Source organism: Tupaia chinensis, unplaced genomic scaffold, assembly GCF_000334495.1.
Source record: "Tupaia chinensis unplaced genomic scaffold, TupChi_1.0 Scaffold143333_1, whole genome shotgun sequence".
In the NCBI taxonomy this organism is placed as follows: Eukaryota; Metazoa; Chordata; class Mammalia; order Scandentia; family Tupaiidae; genus Tupaia; species Tupaia belangeri.
This window is the reverse complement of record NW_006203177.1, coordinates 388,283-398,668: the sequence shown is the minus strand read 5'-3', so window position 1 is coordinate 398,668 and position 10,386 is coordinate 388,283. Positions and strand designations below refer to the sequence as shown.

At 45.1% G+C, this 10,386-nt stretch overlaps 1 protein-coding gene across 1 annotated transcript in view; it reads left to right on the top strand.

The window, feature by feature from the left end:
* SLC7A14 (solute carrier family 7 member 14) overlaps window positions 1-10,386 on the top strand; it is a 51,825-nt gene that overhangs the window by 37,304 nt on the left and 4,135 nt on the right. Inside the window, exon 6 of the mRNA XM_027766423.1 lies at window positions 1,623-2,500. Within this exon, the coding sequence (XP_027622224.1) occupies window positions 1,623-2,500 (878 nt within the window). The remainder of the gene's footprint in view (window positions 1-1,622; window positions 2,501-10,386) is intronic.

Genomic DNA, 10,386 nt, shown 5'->3' with positions numbered 1-10,386 from the left:
TGCAATTGACGCGTGGCTCCCGCTCCTCTCTCCACAGCCACTCTGATGTTTTATTATTTTTTTAAAGAATTATTTTATTTAACTTTATTTATTTACTTACTCATTTTAATTTTGACCAGAAAGGTACAGAGCGAGAGAGAGGGAAAGTGAGAAAGTAAGCCACCAGGTCCAGAACTCGAACTTCAGTCAGCCGTGTGGGAGTCCTGCACCCTTAAACACCATGCCACTTGCTGGCCCAATGTTTTAAATAAATAAACAAAGAGGAGATAAGACCCTCTGAACAGGCAGTAATAACAGCAGCAACAACAAGGATCATTTACTGAACATCTGTGCATCTTGAGTGCTTCATATACAGGAGCTCATTTTGTTCTCACAATAATGTTTTGCAGCTGAGCATACTAGGACTTAGAGAAGTAGGAAAAAAAAAAAAATCTTATCCCAGATCCCCCAGCTGCTGAATGGTGAGCTGGGATTTGAACCCAGAACTATTTGATTCTAAAACCTAGAGTTCTAACCATACCAATATATTGATAGCTCTAGCTCCCTCTATTGGCCACGAAGTGACCTGCCTATGGTTTAAAAAAAAAAAATGCCAAGGAGCTCTCAGGATGCAGAGGGAACTGGCTCAGGGACTTTATCTCCACCATCAGCCATCATCTTCTGCCCTGTTTTCTGAGCAACCTCAATCACCAGGTCCAAGTTACTGTGTTTGTGTGGTTGAATAGTTGTAAGCAGGGCTAGGGTGATGGAGTTCACACGTTCAAAAGATCATTCTGCTGTTGAAGAAAACTAAGAGGAAAGATGCTGGGACTTCGAGCACACTGCAGTGTTGTGTGAATCCTGAGAACAAGGAAGGGAAGGACGAGGGAAAGCAGGAAAGACCAGGAGGAAAGAGAGGAGGGGAACCTACTTAAGGCCTCTGGAGACTACTGAAGAGGCACTTGGCATTTAATCGCCTTCGTTAATCTTCTCTTCCCCAGCGGTAACCGGTGGACGGAGCCTCTGTCAGTAAGCACGTATTCTGAGATACTGAGCTATTTTGCCAACCAAATCCTGTTCTTTTGCTCTATGTCTCAGGCTTTGGCATAAGTCACAATTCCCTGGAAGTTTTTAGCATACTTTGCTGGCCCCCACTCCCAGAGATATTGGTTTGGTAGAGTTTGGGAGAAACCTAATAGTATATATTTATAATGAGCTCCAAGGAGATGCCAAGACTTCTAACCCCAGGTCTAAAAGATTCCCAAGGCAGGTGTATGACTTCCTCCAACTGCCATGTTTTCATAGCAAGACTTGGGTTTCGATTTAGATCTCTGACAGACCTCCTAGATTCAATCAATCCTTCTTATCACATAATGAAACAAGAACTTTAAAAAGGAAGTTTGCCTCGAAACCAAGGATTTAAAGTAGATATTCTTTAAATTATATTCCAGGATCCAAGTCCTGAGGTAGAAATGTAGCTGGTCTTAATGCAGTAGACACAGAAGTGAACTGGAGGAGCCGGACCAGGAGGAGTTAACCACTCCAACTCCTGACCGCTCTTGTCCCTGCGTCGGCCATGTTGGAATCAGCCGGCGTCTGTAGATTCAGTCACTGCTAACCCTTTGCTTTCACCTCTCCTCCAGGTTCCTGGCTCATGTAAGCTCCTACACAGAGACACCAGTGGTGGCCTGCATCGTGTCGGGATTCCTGGCGGCTCTCCTCTCACTGTTGGTCAGCCTCAGGGACTTGATAGAGATGATGTCTATTGGCACACTCCTGGCCTACACCTTGGTCTCTGTCTGCGTCTTGCTCCTTCGATACCAACCTGAGAGTGACATCGATGGTTTTGTCAAGTTCTTGTCTGAGGAGCACACCAAGAAGAAGGAGGGCATCCTGGCTGACTGTGAGAAGGAAGCTTGTTCTCCTGTGAGTGAAGGGGAAGAGTTTTCTGGTCCAGCCACCAACACGTGTGGGGCCAAAAACTTACCATCCTTGGGAGATAATGAAATGCTTATAGGGAAATCAGACAAGTCAACCTACAACGTCAACCACCCCAACTATGGCACCGTGGATATGACCACAGGCATAGAAGCTGATGAATCTGAAAACATTTATCTCATCAAGTTGAAGAAGCTGATTGGGCCCCGTTACTATACCATGAGAGTCCGGCTGGGCCTTCCAGGCAAAATGGACAGACCCACAGCAGCCACAGGGCACACAGTGACCATCTGCGTGCTTCTGCTCTTCATCCTCATGTTCATCTTCTGCTCCTTCATCATCTTTGGTTCTGACTACATCTCAGAGCAGAGCTGGTGGGCCATCCTCCTGGTTGTTCTGATGGTGCTGCTGATCAGTGCCTTGGTGTTTGTGATCCTGCAGCAACCAGAGAACCCCAAGAAGCTGCCCTACATGGCCCCTTGCCTCCCCTTTGTGCCTGCCTTTGCCATGCTGGTGAACATCTATCTCATGCTGAAGCTCTCCACCATCACATGGATCCGGTTTGCAGTCTGGTGCTTTGTGGGTAAGCAGCTTCCTTTAGAGCCTTGAGAGTTCCCTTGAAGTCTTGAATAGGCGTATCCCAAAGTGACCTCCTCACTAGACCAGGTACTTGCATTCCTAGAGAAAGCGGCTGGATCTATGGACCCTTCCTTTCTGCAGTAGAGCCCACAGTCAGTTGTCCCCGTCTGCCTGTGCTGGTCCTGGTCACTGATTCTGCGAGAATGATGTTGATCAGTCCATCACTTGGTTAAACATGGAGTTAATGGGAGTTCTTCTTAGAATAAGATAATTAGTACAAGAAAAGAGTCTGCGTCTTTTAAAAGGACAAAAATAGCATCGCAAAAGTGAAGGGGGGGAGATGGATTAGCATTTTATCTTACAAATTAAAAATCATGGCACAAAACAATTACTTTTTAAAATTATTTTTTACTGACAAAATTAAAATAGCCATCACTCCAATTTTTAAAATGAACAAAGTATACATGAATGTGGTATTTTAAATATTATTGTTCTGACAAAATTATATCATGGCGTCTTTTAACATCCCTCACTTCATGTTGACTTTAGGGAAATATTCAAAAGGTTTTCATTGTTTACCGACGTCCTTTCTTCATCTTTTGATCTTCCAATAATTCTCTTGGGAAAGTGCCCATCATGCATCACCTGATTTTCTCTCTTCCGCTGTTAATAACTGATACGACTCTGTTAGGTCCTCAATTATCCATAACTTTGAGTGTGCATTCAAATTGTTCTCTAAACTCACTTTCATGAGCTTCAAGAGCGTGTGCCTTTTTCAAGATTTCTAATTTACCTCTGTGATTAACGTGCATTGTATTTGCATTACAACCGACAATCCCCGATGTTGATGAGAGAGGGCATTGATGCTAGCGATATCTTGAGAGTGAAGACACGTAAATTCTATAGTCACTATTTTTATGTCCCTTATACAACGTAGTAACCCTGAGGTCTTTGATAACAAATACTTAGCTAAAGAGGTTCCTGATGAGCTTTAAAAGATAGGAAATTAACAGAATAAGTAATCTCTGCCTACAGGACACACAGACAACACACATGAATCAACCAGCCTGCACAAGGCTAGGAAACTCATGCCGATTACAGCCCATCCACTCCTTGCGATGGGGGATGTGGGTGTTCAACGTGTGTCCTCTGCACCTGGACCTATGTGCTCCAAAAACAGTTCTTACGTTATCATGAACTATCCTTCAAAGGAAGAAAGAAAGGGAGGAAGGAAAAAGAGAAAGAGAAAGATGGAAGAAGGAAGGGAGGAAGAAAGAGAAGGAAAAAAGAGAAAGAAGGGGAAAAAAAGAAAGAAGGGAAGGAAGGAAGGAGAAAAGAGGGTGAGAAGGAAGAAAGGAAGGAGGAAGGAAGAGGAGGAAGGAAGGAAAGAAAAAAGAGAAAAAAAGAAAGGAGAGAAAGAAAGAAGAAAAAGACTTCTAGTCGCAATAACAGAAAGGACTTTGAGGAGGGAGAGTTGGAACTGGGCCGACAAGACAGGAGTTAGAGGGAAGTTGGGATGGGGAAATGGCCGTCGAAGGAAAGGGTTTGTGTCTTGTGGGGAGAGGCCTGGGACAGAGGCCCTCGCCTGATGAGTCCAGCAGAGCCAAATTCAAATCACAGCTGCACTCACTCCTTGTCATGAGTATATTCACTTAACTGCTTTGGCCTCAGTTTACTCATCTGTAAAAAAATCAAATAATTCCACCAGCCTTGAACTAGTTGTTATTTGGGGTTAAATGAGAACATTTGAAGGGAAAGCAATAAGAAATATGTATTTCCTGCCTTTCTTCGAGATATCTAAAATGAGTCATTGTCCTCCAGTGTGGACAGACTAGCTATCACACGCCAAAGCACAGCGAAAGCCTGCGCTGACTCAGGCTGCCCTTCCAGTTATCATCCAGAGGAAAACTCCCTACAAGCCCTCAGTAATCTTGCTGATAGCACACACCATGAACTCCCTTCCAAAACTGTTACTCACTGGTTTGGGAGGATGCCACCCTGCAGACTAGGGCTGGCCAGACAGAAGGCACCCACATCATTCTCATCCAGTCCGAAACTGCATTTAGGATCACTTGAGTTGATGGACTCCTGTTCCTAAGTGCCCCTAGGACTAGGTTTCACTCCTGCTCCTAGGACTAGGTTTCACCCAAAGCGAAGACTCAACCTGGCCACACACCAGTGTCACCTTGGGTTGCTGCTGAAACATTCTAAGCCTGGCTTCCCCACTGGATTTTCTATAATTCAGCTGGTCTGGTGTGGCCCAGCATTGGGTAGTTTTAAAGCTCTCCCAAGTAAGTTTAATGTGCAGCCAGGTTTACAGAGATCTAGACCAGCGGTTCTTAAACGTGGTCTCAGCCCAGCAGCATCAATACCACTGGGGACTAGTCACAAATGCAATTTCCAATGCCATCCCAAATCAGAATCCCCAAGGGAAATTTAGATTTTCACCATCCCTTCAGGTGACACTAACACATGCTCAAACTTGAAAGCCACTGATCTAGAGAGAAGAATAGATGATTAAGAACAGCATAGGGGCCAGCAGGTGGTATGATGATTAAGGTGCTGGACTCCTACATGGCCGACAGTGGTTTGAATCCTGGACACAGCAGCTTGCTTTCTCTCTCTCCCCTTCTCCCTCTCCCTGTCTCTCTCTTGTCAAATTGAAGACTAATAATAAATTAATTAATAATTCATAAAAAATGAATTTATTTTTTGAAAAAAGAACAATATAATCATTTAATTACAAAACTCTGTTTCTCAAAACCAAGTTTGGCATATGTAAAATATATCCATTCCCACAACCCAAAATTGGTTTATAAAATCTTTAATGATCTTACAGAATATTCTACCTCCTAAACCTCTTAGTCTCCAACATACAAGATTTTTCTTCTTTATCTCTCTCTACATGGTGTAACTTTCCTAGGGAGGACAGTAGAGATATTTTTAAATGAAGCTTCTTATGAAACATCAGCTACTTTTTAGAAAGAAGATTTACATGGTTAGGCTGAGTCATAACTTGATAATCTTCTTAGACACATTTTTTCATCCAACCTTCTCTAAATGAATCTTAATTACAGCATTTTGTAACAATATTTTGCTAAGCTTTTGACCTTCAGAAGAGCACAACTCATAGAGTCAAAGGCACAAGTCCCAAGAAGATTACCCAGCACACGTTTCTTCTTCAGACAAGAGAAACAACACAAATGGACCATGTTTATTAATCCCCACAAAATGGGCACGGAGCAGACTTCATTTTTCTTTTCTCTTAGCCAATACAATCTGGTGAAAGAATGTCTTAAGGGGTTGGGTAGATCTCAGGAACATGAAACTAGCAAGGTTTCAAACGCCGGTGTTTTCCAGGCATGGTTCAGGTCTACTGCTCCCTGTGGACCTTCATGATAAATTAGTCATCTGTTAGAATAGCTCACTGGCACCCTGACCCCGGGAGCTGCCAGGCTTTTATTTGGAATGTCTTCAGTCCCTCCGAGGAAAACAAATTCTTGTCCACAGATTTAGAGAATAGATAAGACTTGTAATATGGGCAATGGACCTCAGGAATCCTGTACCAAAATGTAGTTATTTCTAAGAAAAAACGCATCTTGTGATCTAAACTATCACCTGGTAGCCTATTGGAAATGGATCCAAAACAGCCAGGTGAGGAAGGGGAGAGGAGGAGAGGAAAGGGGCCAGGAGCCGGGACCTGAGAGGGCACTGGGATAAACACACGCTTGATGAGAGGTCCCATAAGGAAGTTTCAGACTCTCCCTGGAGGCAGAGGAAAAAGCAGTTGGCACTTCTACATCAACATCGTGCTCAGGAGAGTAAGAAAAATCATGAAGGCCAGGATGAAGCTGCAGCAGGGCTGGTGTGGTGCCAAGAAGGGCAAGCACAGAAGTAAATTGGACAGTCGAGGGTGTCTGCTGCAGACGGTGCGTGGCCAAGACATGCGCGTGCGGGAAGGGGCTCTGCTACCAGCGGCAGGTGAAGTGTTCGCTCCCCTTTGGCTGGCCTGTGAAACATATCTGGTACAGACTTCATGCCACCATGGAGGGGGCCTTGGCCAACTTAATGTCTGTGAGATTCTCCCTGTTGTTGCTTACGGTTTCAGTTTGTTCATTCTCATTGTTGTCTAGCTTTCCACTGTCTTAATATACCACCATGTGGGACCAGCAGATAGCATAATGGTTACATTGCTGGACTTCCACATAGTTAACTGTGGTTCGAGTCCTGGGCCCGGTGTCTTAAAACTAATCTTGGGCATACATGCCCAAGATCCCAAGAGCAGAATGGAGGAGAAGGGATTGTGGCGTGGCCATGCCCCTGGGAGTGTGATTCCTTGTTTTCTGTCTCTCTGTTTCTCCCTGTCTCTCTGGCGAGTGCATATGCCTTATAGCAAAAATCTCTCTTTAAAAAAAAATATTATATATATATATATATACACACACACACACACCACAATGCATTCACTCATTTCAGTGTCCTTGGATAGACATTTAAATTACATTGAAATGGACTTGTTGGCTGAAATCATTGGATTTTTTTCATACTCTCTAAGAAGATTGCATTATCTCTCATAGCCATTCTACACCTCAAATACAATATTGGTCCCCAACTCCATTTTGCAGACAGAAAACTAAGTCACTAAGTAGCAGGGCTCCACACTAGGTCTGTTTCAGGCCAGGGGAAACCCGCCCCTACCCCCTGCCTCCGCATCCTCAGCTTGCTCTTCCTGGCCACGCCATATTAAACAGACCTCACTGTTATGACACTCGCCAGGGCTTGTGGTAGTCGTTTTTAAATAATCGACAAGAGTGGGAGTTGGTGGGGAGTGCTGTGGGTAGAGAGGGCACCTTCCCATCACCATCCAGTCTCCACTTCTGTGCTGGCAGCTGCCTGTTTCGGAAAGCTGACCCCACGGCAGTTCTGGGCATAACAAAGTACCCGGCTATCTGCAGTGGGCAGGGCTTCCTGCGGGAAAGCGCGCCCCAGGAGGGGGCAGCTCCACCCAGCTGAGGTCAGGTGTTCGCCCTCGGAGTCCCTGAACATGGGCTGCAGGCAGAGGACAGGACGTTCCCGGGGGCCCTAGATGTCAGGGACCTGTTTTTCAACTGAGTTTATGCCTACAGAACTGGACATCGGAGGTTACTGTTTATCCACAGGCCACCCGGCCTCTTCTCTGAGGGGCAGTTTTGTCCTAGGTTTCTGGGCTTTCTCTCATGTGATCATATGACTAAAACTCACCTCCCTCACCCCTCTCACTTGGGGTTTGGGGTCATTTGTTTAATTTGCACAGGGTGGATCCACATCCCTAGGTGAACAGCTGTTTGGTCACCACAGGGCTCCCAGCATCTGAAGGCAGGCGTGGTATTCCTCAGCCTTCCCTGGAGGCCCCTGGGTGAGACAGGAGCAGCCCTTAGGATAGAGTCAAGAAATGTGAGATTCAAGGATGGCGTAATGGTTATTTCTCTGGACTCCCATGTAGTCGAACACAGTTCGAGTCCCAGATCTGGCAGCTTAAAATTCATGTCAGATGCTTGTGTGTGCATGTCCAAAATCCTGAGCAAATAGAAAAGAAGGGATTGTAGTGTGGCCATCCTCCCCAGGTGGGGGGGGGCGGAGGGGGGTGATTTCTCTCTTTCTGTCTCTCTGTCTCTCTGGTGAGCACATGTGCCCTATAGCAAAAATCTCTCTTAAAAAAAATAATGAACATAAAAAACTAATAGCGAGTCACTCCTCTGGCCACAGCAGGCACTCCCACCAAGACCCATCCACTGAAAACATACCCTGATTCCCTTCCAATTTTTAACATCACACCTGCCTTTAACTATTGCAGCTACAAAATGTGTAACTGCAGAGCAATGGATTGGCGGATTTAACAAACAGCAGAGTCAAATATCTAAAGAGAATAAATCATAGTATTTATCAATTAGCCATCTTATTCTTGGGTCTTCATTACAAATGATTCCTGGCTTATGCCAAAATCAAATCCACCCTTGAAAGATAAAATAAGAACTGGTGTTCTAGCGACAATCTTCAGAACCCACGTCCAAAAACTGTCCCGAGCAATGATAACGTCAGGGGGTAAGTGTGTAGCCCCGTAAGGCGGGGAGCTTTTCTTTCTTCGCGTAATAATTCTGCAACTCTTTAGTACTGCCGGCCATCACATGTTATTAAGAATTGTTCAGTTTTAGATATGACGATGATATTGAATGCATTCTAAATGAGTCTATTTTGTAGACATGTACTCAAGTGTTACAGATGAAACCTATCAAGGAAGGGGCTACTTCAAAACAATCTACAGAAAGGGGGCAGGGACATTGGGCCGCTGGTTCTGACGCATGGGAATCGTTTTCTAGTCTCTCCACTTTTGTATGCTTGAATTGTTCAAAGAAAGAAGTTAAGCAAAATTATTTTCTATTATTCTGTACCTCCAAGCTACTCTGGGGAGTTGGGAGAAATAAGTGAGCTAGAAACACCTGGGTCAGGGCAAGGGGAGACCTGGAAGGGTCCCCAGTCCAGCCACTCACCGTGTGGCTGTGGACAATCCCTTATTTCTTCTGTGCCCAGCTTCTTCTGCGAAGTGCACATAACCACAACCTCCCTCGCCACACAAGTGCATGCATATACTCACACACACACACACACACACACACACACACCTCCAATAAACCAAGGGAACTCTAAGCAAGATATCATTTGTATAACATCTGAGCTCCTTGGGAGACAGGTGCAACATGAATAATGCATTATTATAAAATCTCAGCACACAGCACTGCTGTGTGAAGTTTGGTTTAGATAATTCAGAATTCCCAGAATCCCTACAGATTTTTCAGAAACTACCTCATGCTTAGTTCTTAAGCCAACTGAAAATAGGAGCAGAATCAAAACACCCTGCGTCTACACAGGAGGCTTTTAGCAGCTGTTTACTCGCCGACACAAAGCCCTTGTGTGTGTGACAGAGGGCAGGACGTGCTTCTCTTCTCTTCTTTCTCTTCTCTTTTCTTCTCTCTCTCTCCTCCCTTCTCCTCTCCCTCTCCCTCCCTCCCTTCATTTGTTGCCCTCTGTTTTTTTTTCATCGCCACTTTTCCCTTCTCCAATCCTTCCCTGCCTCTCACCACTCTTTCTGAATTGACTCAAGGACCATTGAGAAGGGGAAAGCAGACAGAGTGGGAGTGCCGAGACCCGGGAGGATGCCTTTGCCCAGGACTGTTTATCCCGCGAGGTTTCACTGTCACTTCTTGGTTCACAGCACCCGTTATTTGAAATGCATTTGGAAGACAGAGGAACGCACCTTTGAAACTGTAGGGGGCTCAGAGCAAACATTAAAAGAACCATAAATATTTATATGGCACGTTTCCATGGGTTGCTTTCCCAAAGTAATCATTTTCAATATGTACACACGTGTGCATACACACACACACACACACACACACGTGTTCCCTCCAGACCTGACCACTCTCAAGAACAGCCGTAGACAGACCTCCCTGCCGACCGAACATCACCTGCAGTAGGCATAGTCCATCAGCAGGCCTGGGGGAGGGCTGCGAAGGGCAGTGATGAGAGGCGGGCCCACAGAGGCCTCTGGCCCTGCCCCTCTGGGGTGCAGGAGAATCGCTTTCTCCGCCTGTTTCTCCTTCTGTAAAATGGAAGTATTATTGTAGAATACATGGATGACCTAGAGAATCTTTTCCAGGTAAATGTCTATGGCTCTGTGAACAAGCACGCCAAGGGTTTTAGTGGATTCCCATGATATGAATCTGCCTGACACACAAATACTGGGTTGCTGGAGGTGGGGGGGTCTATTAGAATAGTCAAACCAGGGGTTGGAAATCTGTGTAATAACAGAGGAGACAAGTTAGGGGCAAGAAGAAAAAAACATGATACTAAGCT